Here is a 19,001-nt window from a genome sequence, read left to right on the forward strand (position 1 = left end):
TTTTCATTTTCTTATTGTTACGGTCACACCCTTGTATTACTAATACACTCATATTATAACATGTGTATTTATTTAGTAATGTTATACCTTGTATTCATGGCATATCATTCACGTTGTCTATCCATATAACACATGGATTAATAACACCATGTGATAGTATGATAGTAACACCCAATTATCTTTCCACAAAAACAAACTCTTTGTAGTTAAAAATCTGTAAGATCTATTAATTTTCTTTTATTTTTCTTAATTGGTTTTGTTTTCCTCCTCATTTTAAAGATTTTATGTCTTAATATGTTGTACTAGATCCTCATAGGCAAATTGTCATTCCATGAGATGTACACTCATGCAACAAATTGTAACTCACTAACCAAGAGGTCCTAAGTTGAATTTCCTCTCATCTGTTGATTAAAGGTATAAAAATAATTTATAAAAGACCTACTAGTGTAATGGTTTGAAACAATTTATCCTTCCGAAAAAGTCATGAATTCGAGTCTTAGCATTCGTGTAGTGTAATGAGAATGACAATTTTTATTTTTATTTTTTTAATTATGGAAATGCTGGTTTATATTTTTTGGAAAAAAAAAAAACTTATTTACTGTAGTGTACTGAAACAATAATAACCTTGTTTGGCAAAAAATAAAATAAAAATAAACACAATAATAACCTTTAAAAAAATAAACAGATAAAATGGGGGAGGGGGGATTTTTATTAGAGTGACAAATCAGATCCCATCCCATCTTGTACTTTAATTTAAACACCCACTCTGCGCGACGGGTCACTCTCAAGCTCAACAGAGTGACCGCGCTTTCTGTGCTCTCCTCTCGAGTTCTCAAACTGAAGGAGCTGCTGGAGCTGTTACTCCGCGAAAATGGCGAACTCGTCCAGAGATGACTCGCCCACCGACGGCGACACCTCTAGCGGCGACGCTCCTCCCTCCAATTCCAGCCTCTACTCCGAGGGTGAGAAGATCCTTGCCTACCATGGCCCTCGCATCTACGAAGCCAAGGCAAGTCCAACGAACCCTCCTTTCGTTTCTCTTTCCCTGACCTCCATTTCTTTAATCTCTGTGCCCTAGTTTTCCGAATTCTCTATTTCTTGTTTTGTTTTACTTCTTGAATTTTGTTAAGCTTCGACGGAATGGTTTTGAATTTTTGTCTAGGGTTTTGGGGTTGTAATCCTTAGTCTTTGTGTGCAATTGGCTCCTTTTAGGTATTTGTTTTCTACCCAAAAAAGGAAAGAAAAAGAAAAGAAAAGAAATCAAGGTCTAGATAGCTATTGATTTCCAAGGCAGTTGTTGATTTTGATTAGTTTGTTCAATATTGATTTGGAATTCCAACATGCAATTAAGAAATAGTTCACAAAGAAATGGTTTAAATCTTGTTCTAAAGAAATTGATGCAGGAGTTTTCCTTTATTTGCATCAATTGCAGGTTCTCTTCATGTTGAATTATTCATTGGGACCAATTTACTACTCTTGCACTTGCACATATTGCACGCTTCAGTCTACTTCCTCAAAAATTATAAAATTAAAAAACCATATATAACTCCAATCCAGCTCAGGTAGTAATTATGATTTTACCTTTTCACCAGAAGGGCATAATTCACATATCCTTTTAGATAATTTTAACCTTTTATTAGTCCAGCTCTCTCTAGCACTACGGCATAACCAGCGTAGTTGGTGATTTCGTTCTGAAAGATGCAATGGGCCATCTGTGTAGTATGTATATATATATATATATACAGGGAACTAGCTTTAACCTTTCGCAAAAGTGAATTACCAATACTAAATCTGCTCCAAATTCAGCTATATTCCTTGAATTCTTTACTCTTTTTGTGTTTCTGTAGTTATAATCTAAACAACTTTAACTTTTCACATTTCAGGTTCAAAAGGCAGAGCTGAGGAAAAATGAATGGAGATACTTTGTTCACTACCTCGTAAGTAGAATAACACCTCTCCCCATACACATTCTTGAATAATAACGCATATTATGGTGACAACATGTAGGTAAGCAAAGTAGTTTCTGGTTATGATATTAACATTTGTACGGTTTGGTGTTTTGCAGGGTTGGAATAAAAAGTGAGTATGCCTTCTATAACTTCTATTCTATTTCTATCTACATTATTAAATTTTCCAATTTTAGAATGTGAAATGAATGAGGTAAAGAATGCAACTCAGAGCTACCTCCAATGTTTCCCAAGTTCTAGCTGTACTGTGCTGTATTTTGGATCTAGTTTCATTCAAGAAAAATAAAACTTATATTTAAAACATTCCTCTGCAATGCTTCCCTTATCTCCACAAATATGATGTTCTGACTTCCAAAGCTAAGCGAGCTACAATTTTAGATCATGGAAATAGCAATAGAAATAGAAGGTTCTAACTGGTTCAGTTAGTAAAGTCTTTTTATTGTTGTACATAAATTCTAGGATTCCTTTACCAGGTTGAGGGTGTTTATGGATAAAAGAAAACTACCTCTTATGGTGTAGCATGGGATTCCAATGAACGGAATAAAGAGAATAATAATAAAAGTAGGAATGGTGTTATCTTTCTTTTATTTTTTATCATTTGATAATAAGTGGTAAAAATAGATATATGAACCGATTTTCTGGTGTCTTTTGAAAACTGATGTTTTATTAAAGCTTTCTAAGCCATAAGATCATGCATGCATCACCCTGTTTTAATTTACAAACTAATCCCTCAAAAAAATGCACATCTCATTTGTGTTGTCTGAAAAGACTACCTTAGAGTTGTATAATCTTTACTCGAAATGTTTTCTTTCGTTAATAATTATGCCCTTTTCAAAAAGGGATACAGAAATCATTACTATGGCTTGGACATCTTGCCAACAGTTGGGACGAATGGGTAGGTGGGGATCGCCTGTTGAAAAATACTGAAGATAATATCATGAAGCAGCAAGCTCTTGACAAGAAACAAGGTGTGGACAAGAATACAAAATCAGGACGCTCAGCTCAAACAAAGCCAAAAAGTTCTTCTGGTTAGCGTTGCTCATTTTTTTTTCTTTAGTTTTAGTGCCACAAAGGCTCCAATAGCTGTTTTCTCACTGCCTATCATCCTTTGTACATCCTTATTTGTTATCAATGATTTTTGTTTTTGTTGTGTTTTCTGTTGATACTAATTACTGTGTTGAATTTTTGTAGATGCAAAAGCAGAGAAAGAAGACCACAAGAACAATGGTACAATTTACTTTCTTTAATATTTTTTTCTTGAAAAACATATGTTGTAAAAGAAATTACCTGCATCTCTTAAAGAATTAATATTAAATTTATTGCAGTGACAAAGGGGAAGAAGCGGAAGAATGACTTAGGCGCTGAGGTGTGGCATTTATTAGGATTAAATATACTACTTTGCTTTTTTCCCCCCCATTTTCTAGATAGCTGTCAGATGTGTTGTTCTCACTTGCCATCTTTACTCCTTACTTCCATTTTTCTCTGTGTGATAGGCTTGTGCGCATGAAATTGATACTCAGTGTTTCTTTTCTGAAGCTTTAAGATGCTTATAGTGCTGGTCCTTTGAGCCTTTCTAATAAAAATGAAAATGAAAAGAAGAAACACAGAAATGCAGCTATCCCTGCTAAATTTTGATATTTGTCTGTGCCAAGCTGCATGTGTGTTTACTCACAAATGATAGATGCTTCCTTCCAGAACTCTTTAGATCTTTTTAAGTTTTCTTATTAACCTTTCTTTGATGGTGGAGTAATTGTGGGTTCTATAATTGTTAGAAGGACACTGTGTCCCTGGAAAAGCTTGTCAAGATTCAAATTCCTCCAACACTAAGGAAGCAACTTGTTGATGATTGGGAATTCATCTTTCAGCAGGATAAGGTAGACATGAACTGTTAGAAGCAACTTCTTCTGACAATTATGTAGGATGATGTTTTCGTAGTTAAATGACTTTCAGAAATGTATTTGGTTCTTCCAGCCTTTCAATGATACTTTTAAATCTTTCATTATTATATTGATTGCTGAAGAATTCTGTTTCTGCAGCTTGTTAAACTTCCTCGTTCCCCAACTGTAGATGACATTTTGCAGAAGTACCTCGACTACAGGACAAAGAAGGATGGCAAGTAAGTTTAGCTAAGCCTATTGGACAGAAGTTGATTTTCTATCCTTGTATTAGCTTTTGTTCTTTTTCTTTCCTGTGCTTGTTATTTGAATTGCTGTTTCTATTATTTAGTTCTGACATATATAAGTATGCTGCCCTATGGATTCATTAATGTATTTTGACATATGATGTCCGATGATTTAATTAACTCTATATAAGTAGGCCCCATTCAATTTTTTTCTTTTTTAGGTACTGTAATCTTGCAGCTTGTGTGTATAATGTAAGATGTAATTTTTGAGTTTTAATGTACATGGTGATGATTGGCATGGACTATGCTCTCTTGAATACAGGGTGACTGATCCAGTAGGTGAAGTCCTGAAAGGAATACGATGTTACTTTGACAAAGCATTGCCAGTGATGCTCTTATACAAAAAGGAACGCAAACAGTATCAAGAAACAGTTGTAGGTGATGTCTCTCCATCAACAATATATGGTGCCGAACATTTACTACGACTCTTTGGTATGATCACCAATAAGTGTCAGTTATTAGAAATGTTATGGACTCATGATTGTTTGTCTTGTCTGGTTGTCATTGTAATATTTTTGACATGCTATGTTTGATAAGAACTGAGGCTGGCCAGTTGATTCTTGTAAATGTGTGCTTTTGATGTCTCTTGCATTGAATTTAATCATTGCTGGCTCAGAAGCATTACTATCCTGTTAGGTCTCCTGGGCCCCTTTGCTTTGGTGGGACAGGACAAGCTTGGGTTTGCAAAGGTTGAGGTTTGAGGAAGAAGGGGAAGATACCTATAGCTAGGCATTTATAGTCCTTGCAACTTCTATAATTGCTTTCTTTGAAAATCCAACATAATTATCCTCAAGAGAGGACCTTAACTTGAAAGTTGTTTTACATATTAAGTGAATTTTGTTTTTCAAGGGAATCGCTTCTTGCAATGATCAAGGACGCTTCTTGCAATGATCAAGGACGCTTCTCGTAGTATTATTAAATCGGTGTAGAATGAATAAATTTCTCATCCATAATTTAGTCGTTTTCTGTGGTGGTGACAATTTTTGGGAGAAATTTAGTCCAAGCTGTTGATTTTGAAATCCTAACATGTCCCCTCTGCATTTAGAACTCACTGAATCTCGTGGTTTGTATAAGAAAGTCTCTTCTGATTTGATTACCGTATCATGAGATGATTTATGCAAATCATTTCTTTCAAAGTAAAATATGTTTTGTAATGAAAGTTGTCATATTTTAGAATTTGAATGCAATCATGATAACTTTCTGGTGTTTGCAGTAAAGTTACCAGAGCTTTTGGCTTATGTCAACATTGAGGAGGAAACACAGACCCGCTTACAGCAGAAATTACTTGATTTTCTCAAGTACGCATTCAAACCTTTTACTTTATTAGGAGATATTTCCGTTTTCTCAATTTTGGTTTCAGTAAGGTTAGATGAAAACTTATGCATCATCACCGTCGTCACATTTAGCTTCTTCTTGACTATTCCTTTGAACTGAAAAATTAGTTGTGCATTTCCCAATCATTTTTTATATGTGATTGTATATTTATACGGTGAATTCTACTAGAGGATCAAAATCTTTTAAAAGAAGTTACTGTGTGCTTTATGGGAAACATGAAGGGGAAAAGGCAATCTGCTACACACACACAACACAACCCCGCTCTCTCTCTCTCTCTCTCTCTCTCTCTCTCTCTCTCTCTCTCTCAACTTTTGGGATGGGAGCACTTGTTTTACCTCTCGAGTAGTTATGATGTACTAGAATTTACATTTGCACTTTGTCATTTATTTATTTCTGTGTTCTTCCAATTCAATGCAGCATACTGTAAACATATGCTGGGTGCACTTTTTCACAAGTAATATTTCATGGTCATGCAGGTTTCTGCAGAAAAATCACAGTACATTCTTCCTTTCTGCTTATGATGGCTCAAAAAGTGTTGAAGGGAAAGGCAAGGGGAAACATGACTGAATTGCCACAGAAACTGCTCTAACTTCTGCTCTCTCATACTTGCCATCTTTGGATGGATGGCAAAGGCAGTGCAGAGATTCATGACCTAGTTGGCATGTTATGGATTCATCCACCAAGACAATCCACAAACATGGAACATCCAGTTTGTTGTTGTAACATTAGCATTAATTCATTCTTTTTTTGTCCTTTTTTTTTTTTTGGACTTGTTGCTCTGTGAAGAGAATTTCTTGCTTGAATACCACAAGTCATTCTTGTAACCTTGGCAAGCAATAGTTGTGTTTATGATGTGCATTTGTAAAAACTCTGGTTAAAGAAACAAAAATTGTGGTTGGAATTTTAATGTAGGCATCCACAAAGTTGACATTTATTATGACCCGTATCATATCTATAGAAAATCCTCAGTTTGGTCAATCATGAAAATTTAATCTTCTTCAACCAGTCTTGATAAAAATCAAGGGTGGGATGGATACAAACACATATAGAACTGTAGAATGGAGGACGGCTGCAACGCCTGCAAACTGCAAAATTGCACTAGCCGTGGCCAATCGATCGGCCATGGCGTGCTGATCCACAATAAGAATCAAAGCACAAGTTTATTCGTGAATTGACAGAGTTATCGTAGACAGAATTGTCTTTGATCATTCCAGGTCACTGCCAGCTACATCCAGGACAAACCTAAACCTCACATCATTCCTTTCCATTCTCTCAAATGCCTCGTTAAGATAATCCATTTTTACAGTCTCTATGAAAGATTTCAAACCCTTGTCTGCCCAAAACTCCAATATTTCCCGAGTTTCTTCCATGCTGCCGATGAGGCTCCCGGTAATGGTCCTCTTCCCTGTATAACAACACAAAATTTAAATCACTGTATTCTATTTTCTAACCTCACTCATTTCAATGGAAAAATGTAATAGAAATGGTAGCAGAGGATGTACCTAGAATTATGTCAACTGCATCAAGCTGCAGAGGCTTAGGCACAGCAGCAACTATTATGAGTTTTCCATCAACCTTGAGCAGCGAAAGGTACAATCGCAGCGGGTGCAAAGCTGGCACGGTGTCAAGAATATAGTCAACGCTATTAGCAGCTCCCTCCATCTCAGCTGCATTGGAGCTCACCAGAAAAGCATCTGCACCTAAAATTTCCAAAGCCTCTTCCCTCTTCTTATCGGAAGAACTTATCAGTCACATGGTGACCCATTGCCTTTGCAATTAACACACCCAGATGACCTACTCCTCCTAAACCCAATATCCCTGCCTTGAGAACCTTATTAGAACCCATGAATTGCTTCAGTGGACTGTAAGCTGTTACCCCAGCACACAACAATGGAGCTGCCTGATCCAGTGCTAGCTTCTCGGGTATTCGAACCACAAACCTACATTCACTCTAATTTTTTCAGGGTAACTCAAAACGTAGGCAATATGGATAGATTTATTTTCTTGTTTTTTTGGTTACCTTTGATGAACAACCATGGCAGAGGAGAAGCCTCCCCTCGTGGGACTTCCATCTTTGTTGGTATCATTGTAAGTGACGATTTTGTTGTGGCAATATTGCTCCATGTTGGATTGGCAAGACAGGCATTCTCCACAGGACCCAACTATACCCCCAACTCCCACTAAGTCCCCAACTCTAAATTTCTTTACCTCTGAACCCAACTCCACCACTTCTCCCACCACTTCATGCCTTCAAATTCAAGCATAACAGGTTTAACAGCACTATTGATCTACAAGGAAACCCTAAACATAAGCTTCTTTTGGTAATATGCAGCATGCATGAAATGAAGCAGCCTGATTTGTGTGCTTTATATATAATGCCAAAATATGCTCACCCAGGAACCAAAGGGTAATTGGTATTGTGAATCTCATTTCTCATCTGATGAAGATCTGTGTGGTCCACTCCACAGTACAAAACCTTCAACACTACATCTTCTGAACCTGTTTTCCTGCATGTTCATGGGGACATTTAGAAACTAGTTCATTACCTACCTACCACCACCACCTAGAGAGAGAGAGAGAGAGAGAGAGAGAGAGAGAGAGACCTGAGATTGAATGAATAGGGAGAAAGAATTCCAGAAGTGTCTCTGGCTGCCCAACCAAATGCCTTTCTTCCCTCCATTTGTTACAGATATCAATTGGTAAGCAATGAACAAAATGAGCAAGGCAAGAAGAGAGTAATAATTAAGAAATAATACAATGGTGAAGCTGGTGTATTGCTCTTTGGGGGTTTTATACTCGTCTCAAGCTCCATGACCAATTGACCCTCAGCCTTAGTTTTTTAATGAATTCAAAGAGTACTATATCAGAGAGGTGCTCTGCATTCAGTCAGAAAAGGTTACAAAAATGTAGTCCAAGGCTGTGGAGGCTGCAAGTAAAAACAAAAAAATAAACATATTTAAAAAAATGTGAGGCAGAGACAGACAACCCAACCAAATCTTATTGATCCACAATTCAAAATTCCAATTGGATCATGACAAGGCATTTGGGAGATTTGTGGAGACATGACAAAAATCAATGTTTTTTACTATAATATTTCTTGGTGGGTGCTCAAGTTGATTTCCTAGCCTCATCACACACGTCATGTACCTTGACCTTTACAAGGACTCACTGAGAGAAAGTTGGTCAGCCCCTCATAATTTGGCAGTCTATATACTTTCCATCAGGCCTCTGCTTCCAGAATGCATGCATGCAAAGGGTATTGCAACTTTTTTAGCAGAAGGAGAAGCCATGTCTGACAAATTAGTTTTAGGAATTTTTGACCAAAGAATTGGCTGCCCATATCGGATGACCATTTGAATGTGACAACATAAGTTTTTTTTTTCATTCTTGGGTTTGATTGTTGCCAGACCAATTTGCATTCCCATCACCTTTAAATCACAAAAAAATAAAAAAATAAAACACAAACAGTTATATAAGATAAGAATAATACAAAATTCTCCTCATCAGCTGCTCAACCCTATCCATCCATATATTCAAGCTGCCCCTTCACTTCGCATCAAACTTTCCTTGTGCAGAATTGAATCATAAATAAGACCCTGTAAAAGTTTTGGTTTTAAATTGCTATGGACTTAACAGTTCCTTACTGCAACCATTTTCTTTTATTTTAAAACAAATCAATCACACTAATTTCCATAATTTTATTTTTTTCTGTCACTAATTTCCATAAATTTTAAGAACATGAATAAGCACAAATGAACTTAAGAATAAGATTATCAAACGCCCATTAATCAATCAACGAGAAAACGTAAAATCAAATTGAACAAATCATAATAAATAATTTAGTAATCAAATCCAAATCGAATCAAATTAGCAAATTTACATCCAAGAAGAGGAAAAATAAAAAAGAAAGAGAAAAGGACTGGACCGTAGCCGTAGGCCATTGAAGATTATGACTTTTTGGCAAACAAATTCAACGGCCCAAATCCCATTTGTTTCTTCCACCTCCGAAATGAGCACATGGTGTGGAGACCATGTCATCACCTCCTCCAATTAACCCCCAGTCTGGGTCTCAGAGCCACTGACCCACCGCTGCAAACGAAAGAGACGATGCTTCCAGCTTCCAACTTCTCACCTTCAACTCACGCCAAGCTCTGAGAGAGAGACCCTCTCTCCTCTCTCCTCTCTCAAAAACCCAAATGGAAAGCCTCCTACATTTTCCAATTCCAATCAGAGCCAGCAACCACCACCACTCTCTTCTTCTGAGTCATCACCCCACCACAACTCGACTCAACTCGCCCTCCTCCCCAAAACCCATCATCCGCGCTCCCCTCTTTCGCTTCAAACCCCTTCCTCCTCTCCGCAATTCCACCACTCTCCGATGCACCGCCTACGCATGCGATCACGATCACCACCACCACGACCATCACCACCACCACCATCATCATCATCACCATGGCTCTGATGAGCTCACCGGACCTCAGAAACAGTTCGTCCGATTCGCCAAGGCAGTACGTTGGACCGACCTCGCCGATTTCCTCAGGGAGCACTTGCAGTTGTGCTTCTGCTCCACCACTCTCTTTCTCGCAGCCGCTGCCTGCCCTTATTTGATGCCCAAGCTCGCCGTGAAGCCTATGCAGAACGCTTTCATACTCATCGCTTTTCCTCTAGTAGGGGTGAGAACCAAGACCTGACATTTTTTGTGTTCAGTTGACTAATAAACCCTAGAATTTGGTCTGCACTGTGCAGTTATTTATTGAGTTTGAATTCAATTTAATCGTAGGTCTCTGCTGCACTTGACGCGCTGACAGATATTAGTGGTGGGAAGGTGAACATTCATGTATTAATGGCTTTAGCGGCCTTTGCTTCCGTGTTCATGGGGAATGCACTGGAAGGAGGGTTACTGTTGGCAATGTTCAATCTTGCTCATATCGGTAAGCATTTCAATTTCAAGTTCGATACTTTTGTTTTGTGGCAATGTGTATTGATCAATGGTTGTGCGTTGATTTCAGCTGAGGAGTATTTCACCAGTCGTTCCATGATCGATGTGAAAGAGTTGAAAGAAAATTATCCGGATTTCGCTCTTGTGCTTGACATCAATGATGAAGAACTTCCCAATACATCTAATTTGGCGTACAAGCAGGTTCCTGTGCACGACATACAAGTGGGGTCGTTTATCTTGGTCGGAGCTGGCGAGGTATGGGAACAAATTTACCATCTTTTTTTATTTTTTTCGATATGGTTAGTAGTTTATAGTCAAGCTATGACCCTAAATGCCTGTCTGTGAGATAGGTTTTGTCCTCACTCTAATGACATATCGTTTATATCTCATTAAATGACACGTTAGAATGTGGAAGCGTAGTAATGGGAGCTTGTATTGTGATTAGTCTGTGCCTGTAGATTGTGAAGTTTTCCAAGGTAATGCCACCATTACCATTGAGCACTTGACAGGAGAAATTAAACCATTGGAGACAACAGTTGGAGACAGGGTACCTGGTGGTGCAAGGAACTTGGATGGCAGGATAATAGTGAAGGTGACAGTTGCCTTAGCTAGGTTTTTAGAGTTCTCGTGCGAGTAAATCTTGTGTGATGATGATGGTGATTGGGTGCTAAATCCAATTGTTGATGCAGGCAACAAAAACTTGGAAAGAGTCAACCCTTAGCAGGATTGTGCAATTGACTGAAGAAGCACAACTGAATAAACCAAAGCTTCAGAGGTGGCTGGATCAGTTTGGCGAGCAATACAGCAAGGTGGTTGTAGTTTTGTCAGCTGCTATTGCTCTTCTTGGTCCATTCCTATTCAAGTGGCCATTTATTGGTACATCAGGTAATCTGCACTAAGCACTTTCACTATGACACACTCTTGCCACTAACGATTTTTCTTTTTTTACTACCAGTTTGAAATATCAAAATCTAAAAGAACTACGTTTTGTCTGCCACTAAAAGAACTAGCTGAAGAGCTGCTTTGCACTAGATGTATTCATAATAGGTTGAAAGAACTGTTCGAAACCATTATGTTAAAATTTTTTACCTAACTCCAGTGTTGGGGGGTCTACAGATTTTTTCCCCTATTATTTATCTTTTCTGTTTTTTTGGGGACATGCTTGTCATCCATTTGGTTGATGTCTGCTTAATACTTTAGCTTGTAGAGGGTCAGTTTATAGAGCATTGGGCCTCATGGTGGCAGCATCACCATGTGCTTTGGCTGTAGCTCCGTTGGCATATGCTACTGCAATTAGCTCCTGCGCAAAGAAGGTAGACATCATGATATTTGTTTCTTTTACATGCATTTATGTATTGCAGTTGTAAACTGTGTGCGGTAAAATTCCATTGGGTATTAGCAGAAAGTTCTGTTAATGCAATTGGGGATGGACACATCACCTTCCATTTTCCATATAGGGGATATTGCTGAAAGGTGGCCATGTGCTAGATGCTCTAGCTTCTTGTCACACAATTGCATTTGATAAAACTGGGACCTTGACAACTGGGGGGCTAGCGTTCAAAGCAATTGAACCAATTTACGGGCACCGGATGACAAACAATATATCAGATTTTTCTTCCTGTTGTGCCCCCAGCTGTGAAAAGGAGGCCCTTGCTGTTGCTGCTGCAATGGAGAAGGGCACCACTCACCCTATTGGAAGGTAGTGTTCTCTGACAGAACCCCGTTATTTTGTCTGTTGAATCTTCAACTTAGTCTACCCTGCGATTGTAATCTGTAAATATCCTTTCTGATTCAACATGTATTCATCTACTTTGTTTCCTGCTCAAAAAGAGTATTGTACAATTCTACCCCTTGCAAAAAAATATTTGCTTTAATTTCCTCTAGTCTATTAATGGGGTTTGTTTGAATCATATATACTGTTTAACGTATGAAACATGTTCAACTTGATGTTATCAGTACTTATATATCTTTCTTTTCTTGTGCAGAGCTGTGGTAGACCATAGTGAAGGGAAAGACCTTCCTTCTGTTTCTGTTGAGAGTTTCGAGTACTTTCCAGGCAGAGGACTAATTGCTACTCTCAATGGCATAGAGGTAATTTGTGTTCTAACTAGCATATATCTTTTGTTTTATACATTTCAGCTTTAGTAATGCAATGCTTTACTCATTTTTCTGCTCCAGTATGACCCCTTCTGTTCTGTAGGCTATATTTGCTGTGATTTTGTCATGTCTTAGCCATTTTTTAATCTATAAAGATTTCTATCTGGCACGTACCATGTCCCAGCAGTACTCTCTTAGACATACTACACAGTGCATGGTTATTTATTCCTCTGATTGCATTTCACCAGTAATTTATGCTTACATTAGCTAAATTCTTTTGGAAGTTCATCTATTGTAATGAATAAGATCATACAGGCATTAGTTGTCTTCCAACCTACCTTTTTTGAGTGCTTTTGGTCAGTAACAGGTAATTTGATGCACATTGATTTCTATCTTGTTATAGTTAGGAACTGGAGGGGATAAACTGTTGAAAGCATCTCTTGGTTCAGTAGATTTCATCACCTCACTTTGTAGATCGGAGGATGCATCAAAAAAGATCAAGGAAGCTGTGAATGCATCTTCTTATGGAACTGAATTTGTTCGTGCTGCTCTTTCAGTCAACGAAAAGGTGAGGTTTCATCAAAAAGGTTTTACTTGTGCACTGGTGTTCAAAATTGATAACTATACATAATAGGAGCATATGTTGACAAGCTAAACAGGATTGACACTTTATGAAATTTTGTTTGTTTATCAATTGGAGCACCCATATTCCTATTTTAGGGTTTCTTTTAGCCTTTTCTAGGGATGCAAGCTGATGGATCACTAAATTATCACGAGTCTATGCAGGTAACGCTGATTCACCTTGAGGACAGGCCTCGACCTGGGGTCTCGGATGTCATAGAAGAGTTACGAGATGAAGCCAAGCTCCGTGTAATGATGCTGACTGGTGACCATGAGTCAAGTGCATGGAGAGTTGCAAATGCCGTAGGTATCAATGAAGTTTATTCTAGCCTGAAGCCTGAGGATAAGCTGAGTCATGTTAAGGATGTCTCAAGGGATATGGGTGAGTTTTGCAATTGTCAATCCTTATACATGCCATTTGAAATGATTTACACAATCCTTGCCATTTTTTTAAGTCTCTCCGAGGTTTAGCAATAGCATAGTCTATGACTAGATGTTTACAATCTTTATCATTGGAGTTAGCAGAATGAAAATGCTGAGGAATTTGTTTATCGCTTCCACTTTGTTTCAATTCATTACTAGTACATAGTCTAGTTGAAAAATTCTCTTCCATGATTTCTAATGCTTTGCTTCTAATAAATTCCTAACAGATCGTCATTTGTCAAAAACAAGGATTTGACATTTTTCATGCGTACAAGCCATTATACAACTTCATACATTTGTATGCAGTCATCAATATATGCATGTCCTGCATGCTTTTTAACTATTATTACTCTGAGAATCAATAAGAGAAATCACATTTGCATGATGTATTTTCACCGAGAATGTCTTTTCTTCTTGTTTCTCCTGTCATGCTCATATCTTTTCCCATTTTCATTTCAACTATGCAAAAATAAAGTCATATCTTCACATCTTTATCAGAAGTTTTGTAGCTCAAAAGATTCAGGGGTTTTACTACAGGTGGAGGTCTGATAATGGTGGGTGAAGGTATTAATGATGCTCCAGCACTTGCAGCAGCCACTGTGGGGATAGTCCTTGCCCAACGTGCTAGTGCAACTGCCACAGCTGTTGCAGATGTATTGTTGCTGCGGGACAATATATCGGTTGTACCATTCTGTATCGCTAAGTCTCGCCAAACAACTTCCCTGGTACGTGCTATACCATTTATCCTATCATGTGTTTGTTATTTTCTGTTCCTGACGTTATTTCCATTATGTACATGCAGGTGAAGCAGAGTGTAGGCCTTGCTTTATCTTGTATAGTTTTGGCCTCTCTTCCATCTGTTTTAGGATTTCTTCCCCTCTGGTTAACGGTATAAATCGATTTAATAGTTCATTCTCTGATACCTTATTGCTACTTCTTTTTCCATGTAGAGCATTGCAAGCAGTGGCATATTATAAGACATGTCTGTGCATTAGCATGTGATTGAAAGTTGTAGGCTTGCACCTTTTTCCTATCTGAACTCTTGGCTGCTCTCTAACTTTAGCTTCGGGTTTCATGATTGCTCTTCTTTGGTGACATGTAGGTTCTATTACATGAAGGCGGTACCCTTGTTGTTTGCCTCAATTCTATCCGTGCTCTAAACCACCCAACATGGTCCTGGAGGCAGGATTTGTGGCATTTGGTTTGCGAACTGAAATCTAGACTCGTATTACCGAAGAAACTCAATACCAGCTCAAACACTGCCCAACCTGCAGTTGAGCAACTTCGGCACTCTCACCCCTTATAATTCTTTTAGCAAGTTGGTATATAGCAAAGGACAAGGGCAAGGGCAAGCTAATCCAAATACATTTATGTATAAACAGGAGAACCGTCATAATCTCTTGTAAGTGAATATTATCTTGTCAAGAGTCCGATATTTAACCTGTAATTAGTTTTGGTTTCGGGTCGAATTGCCTAATTTGTCGACAGATCATTACAATTTCTTCTGTAAAGCTTCGGACATTCAATTTGTATGTTTAATTTAAACCCTAGAAAGCAATAAATCAGTCATTCAGAGAAGAGAAAAAAAGAAGAGACTTGGGGAGAAATTCATTGACCAAAATATGAAGATAGATCATCTTAAAGTTTATAGAGAATTTTACAAGTTATAGTAAGTTGCGTAGAAAACTTGGCGACGGCTGAGATAGATAGTCATGTTTGACATGTTCCCATGTATTGCTCTCCAAACAACCTGTTTTTTCGTTACCTAATCCAAACTTACAACTCAGTGCATGGAGCTGTCGCCTTTTGCTGACATGGTTCAACAACATAACGGGATAACGAAACTTGCATGTTAATTTCTCGTTTTTAACTGCAAGTGCTTCTTTACCTACCAACTTTCCAACAAAATATCAACGTTTCAAAACCACAAATTACAACCGACTTATATCTCAAGTGGTCAAAAGAACATTTAACTTTATACTCCAGACCCTAATTTCATTTCTCCCTTTTCTCCAATATTGCCTGTCTCAAACAATAAAAAAATAAAAATACAAACCACAAATTTTTGTCCCACCCGAGACCTTAATTTTGAGAAGAAATTTTTTTCCTTACCCAATAAGTAAACGTAGTGAATCGTTCTCCCCACCAAAACTGAAAAACGATAAAAAGAGGTTGCTTTTTTTTACTTGTTTTGCTTAGACTGGTCACGCACCTATTCTGTTGTATTATAGGGTAGGTACTAGGCCATTAGCTGTCACATAAACCCCCTGTATTTTCAGTCTGAAGAATCGTGGTTCAAGATTACTGAAATGGCCTCTACATTTTGTACGGACTTACCAGATAGAATTTCTTCTGTGTGGCAGACTCTTTTGGTTTGGTGGTTTTTGGGTCTTACTGCTTTTTAGTTTGGATCTTTAAACAGGTGGCTCAGAACTCAGTCAGAACCCTTTTTTCCTTTTACTTATTTCAGATTATATAACATAAGCAGGAAAAATAAACCCAAAATATTCAAGAGGACGAGAAATAAGATTGAAATTTCGGGGATTCTTTTTTTTTCTTCTTTTTTTTCTTTTCTTTTTTTAATGAAGTTGCATGTTGTTTTTCGATGAACAAGGCCCAAAAGTTCCCTTCCCTCTTGGATTGGATGCCCACTTTCAGACCTCTCTCTCTTCTCCAACACCATATCTTCTTCCTCATCTCAGTCTCTCTCATTACTCTCCCTCTGTACATTGACCATAATTATTATTTCCCCTAATAATTAAACCCAAAGAAAGCAAAAGGAAAAAAAAAACAACAGAAGCCCAGTTATTTTTCACTTCCCAGCTTCAACTTCCACCATATCTTTTTATCATCATTTTTTTCACTAACTAGTCCAACTCCTCCGTCCAAAAAGCCCTTAGCTTTTGCATTGAGCTTCATTCATTCATTCCTTCACTGAATTAGAATTTCCCAAAAACTCCCCAACTTCTCATCAAATTTCTCACTCGATCCTGCTAACACCAATTCGCTTTACAGCAACATTCCTAAACCCATCGTTACTAGCTGCCTGCTGCATACATATCCCACTCTGCTCCAACCCCGCCATGTAGCTCCTCACCTCCTTCCGTATCATCCCCTGCATCACCGCCAACAACTCCACTGGTATATTCTGAAACGGAGCCCGAGCCGGAGCCGGATCTGGAACCGGATTCTGAATCGGAATCGGAATCGGAATCGGAATCGGAACCGGCGCCTGAGTCGACTCGGTTGCCGCCACCCGGTTCGACACCTCGCCCGAGTCAACCCCGGGCAGCGACAGAGACAGCGAAGTCGTAGGCTCCTGTTGTTTTTCGTTGTTACTATTGTTGTCGTTGGAAGACGACGTCGTTTCCGAGAGCGGCAGAACCCCTCCAGATCGCGCCACGGGTCTGTACACGTGGCACTCGGACAGAGACATAACCGGTACTATGCTGGAGTCGCTCATATCTGAACCGGACGGGCTACCCGGGCTCATGTAAAGCCCGGTGGAAACGGGCATGCCCGACCCGGCACTCACCGATCGCTTCAGCGGCGGCTGCTCATGGTCATGAAGGAAATGACCATCGTAGCCTCCGCTTCCACCTACACCTCCTCCGGGAAAAACGACGCCGATATCGGAGCACTTACGCTTGAGCGTGGAGTTCCAGTGGTTCTTGATGGCGTTGTCGGTTCGGCCGTTGAGGAGGCGGGCGATGGTGGCCCACTTGTTGCCGAAGCGGGCGTGGGCCCGGATTATGGTGTCGTCTTCCTCTGGCGTGAAGGCACGGTGCTCCACCTGAGGGGAGAGCTGGTTGCACCACCGGAGCCGGCAGGACTTGCCGGACCGACCGGGTATCGACTTGCTGATCAGAGACCAGTTACGGGGGCCGTGCTTCTGTACCAGCCTCTGCAGAGCGTCGTCCTCTTCGGGACTCCATGGACCCTTTATCCGATCCATATCTTTTCTGCTCACTGCCATCACAAGTACCAAGTCAATCTCTTATCTCTCTCTCTCAATTTATTTCTCTCCAATTTTGAATTTGAAGTTACGAAAATATTGAGATTTTTTGGTTTTGGGTTGGAGGAGGAAGAAAAAACAGAAAAGAGAGAGGGGTGAGGGGGCTTTTATAACAGAGAGTGGGAGGTGGGGTGACCGGTTGAGCAGGTGAAAGGGTTGTTAGTGGTTTGGAGGTTTGGAGGTTTGTAGGGGTAAGCGGCACCGCTTGTTGGAGGCAATCGGTTAAATGGAGGAGGTTGGGGGGGTTTGGGATACAGCTGGCGAAGGGACACGCGTCAAATCCAGACTGCACTGATTTGCATAACATCACTCTCTTCTTCCTAGGCTTTGCTTTTCTTTTTTCTTTCTTCTCGCTTTATTTACTTCTTTAATGACAACGCAGAATGGAGCGTCTGCTTTACTCACAATTGAATTGAGTGCCTCTCTCTTTTAAAATTTAAAAACGAAACTAAATTCAAGCTAATAGTTAATTTAATTAGCGCACATTTGGTTTTTTTTCTGTATAATTCACATTTAAAGAGGAATAATTTGACCACTGCACTTGAATCAGGGACAAAATAATTACTTTTAACGACTTGGGTTACAAACTTTTTGGTGGGATTTAAATTGAGGCATCAAGTTGGGTACGACTCTTCGCGATGGGATTGGGAGCGTTATGGTTTTGCACGCATGCTTTTACTGTTGTGGAAGTTTTTTGTGGCAAAAGCCAAACACTTTCGAGCCATAAATTACGTCAGATTTTGAACTTTACTATATAAATAAAAAAATAAAGATAAATAAAATAATAATTGTTGAGGGATAACGATGAATGATAAGTTGATAACGGTTGGGTTGGGTTGGGTGTGAGTTTGACTGGGGAAAGCCAGGCTGTAGAGCATTTTCGTGTGTGGGATATTTTTATTTTCCTTTTCAAACATTAAAATTTAAAACAAAATTATAAGAAAGGGCGGTTGAGGTGGCAGAAGACGACAAGAAAAGGCCGAATGGGAGCGCCAATGATTACGCGCCATCCCATCAGTCCAGGCTGTAAACCTGCCACCACCATCATCGTCTGATTCATCTCATCTCTCTCTCTCTCTCTCCTCCTCCTCCTTAACGGCCTCCCCCTCACCCACCGACATAACCCCCAAGCCCCTCTCTCTCTCTCCTTCTCTCTCTATAAATATATATTACTCATAGAAATGTACGGAACACTCGCTAATCGCGATGATGATGAGGCTTCGAGCGAACTCCTAAGAAGCAGCACGCACTTTCTTTTCACCTTCCTCTTCCTCCTCTCTCCTCTGCTTTAATTAATTAAGTAGAGTTAATTAAACATAATTAACTACTCTAACTTCAATTAGACTGTCATTAATTTTAAAGTTGAAGCTGCTGCTGAATCAAATCATCGATCACACGGGGATGCACGCACAGATTGAACAT

The 19,001-nt window shown here is 39.1% G+C and overlaps 3 protein-coding genes and 1 pseudogene across 6 annotated transcripts; 2 read left to right on the forward strand and 2 right to left on the reverse strand.

Moving 5' to 3' along the window:
• LOC18772976 (protein MRG1) lies at window positions 709-6,414 on the forward strand. Of its 4 annotated transcripts, none has more exons than XM_020565970.1 (11): window positions 709-1,009; window positions 1,884-1,937; window positions 2,066-2,079; window positions 2,850-2,995; window positions 3,159-3,194; window positions 3,293-3,333; window positions 3,740-3,841; window positions 4,004-4,083; window positions 4,412-4,527; window positions 5,363-5,447; window positions 5,961-6,414. In XM_020565970.1, exons 1-11 carry the CDS (start codon window positions 872-874, stop codon window positions 6,049-6,051), a joined length of 903 nt encoding a protein of 300 aa, XP_020421559.1. In that variant the 5' UTR covers window positions 709-871; the 3' UTR covers window positions 6,052-6,414. The 4 variants fall into 4 exon arrangements, with proteins under 4 accessions (XP_020421559.1, XP_020421558.1, XP_020421557.1 ...); XM_020565969.1 differs by having other exon boundaries at window positions 712-1,009; window positions 3,743-3,841; window positions 4,412-4,581; XM_020565968.1 differs by having other exon boundaries at window positions 716-1,009; window positions 4,412-4,581; window positions 5,961-6,392.
• On the reverse strand, window positions 6,238-9,304 carry LOC18772433 (annotated as a pseudogene).
• Window positions 9,403-16,355, forward strand: LOC18773575 (probable cadmium/zinc-transporting ATPase HMA1, chloroplastic). The gene is made up of 13 exons (XM_007208110.2): window positions 9,403-10,157; window positions 10,265-10,415; window positions 10,494-10,678; window positions 10,869-11,015; window positions 11,113-11,308; window positions 11,624-11,736; window positions 11,881-12,122; window positions 12,409-12,514; window positions 12,924-13,088; window positions 13,307-13,523; window positions 14,102-14,289; window positions 14,367-14,453; window positions 14,667-16,355. Exons 1-13 carry the CDS (start codon window positions 9,681-9,683, stop codon window positions 14,868-14,870), a joined length of 2,478 nt encoding a protein of 825 aa, XP_007208172.1. The 5' UTR covers window positions 9,403-9,680; the 3' UTR covers window positions 14,871-16,355.
• Window positions 16,091-17,753, reverse strand: LOC18775054 (transcription factor MYB44). Its single transcript, XM_020565967.1, has one exon. It carries the CDS (start codon window positions 17,538-17,540, stop codon window positions 16,545-16,547), a length of 996 nt encoding a protein of 331 aa, XP_020421556.1. The 5' UTR covers window positions 17,541-17,753; the 3' UTR covers window positions 16,091-16,544.

Source organism: Prunus persica, chromosome G6 (assembly GCF_000346465.2).
Source record: "Prunus persica cultivar Lovell chromosome G6, Prunus_persica_NCBIv2, whole genome shotgun sequence".
Classification (NCBI taxonomy): Eukaryota; Viridiplantae; Streptophyta; class Magnoliopsida; order Rosales; family Rosaceae; genus Prunus; species Prunus persica.

Bases quoted from the DNA above. Each gene is read 5' to 3' on its own strand.
- LOC18775054 (XM_020565967.1), bottom strand. From the start codon at position 17,540: ATGGCAGTGAGCAGAAAAGATATGGATCGGATAAAGGGTCCATGGAGT.
- LOC18772976 (XM_020565968.1), top strand. From the start codon at position 872: ATGGCGAACTCGTCCAGAGATGACTCGCCCACCGACGGCGACACCTCT. The intron at 1,010-1,883 runs GCAAGTCCAACG...TTCACATTTCAG, and splicing joins CTCGCATCTACGAAGCCAAG to GTTCAAAAGGCAGAGCTGAG. The intron at 3,842-4,003 runs GTAGACATGAAC...CTGTTTCTGCAG, and splicing joins TCATCTTTCAGCAGGATAAG to CTTGTTAAACTTCCTCGTTC.
- LOC18773575 (XM_007208110.2), top strand. From the start codon at position 9,681: ATGGAAAGCCTCCTACATTTTCCAATTCCAATCAGAGCCAGCAACCAC. The intron at 10,158-10,264 runs GTGAGAACCAAG...ATTTAATCGTAG, and splicing joins TCGCTTTTCCTCTAGTAGGG to GTCTCTGCTGCACTTGACGC. The intron at 14,290-14,366 runs GTACGTGCTATA...ATGTACATGCAG, and splicing joins CTCGCCAAACAACTTCCCTG to GTGAAGCAGAGTGTAGGCCT.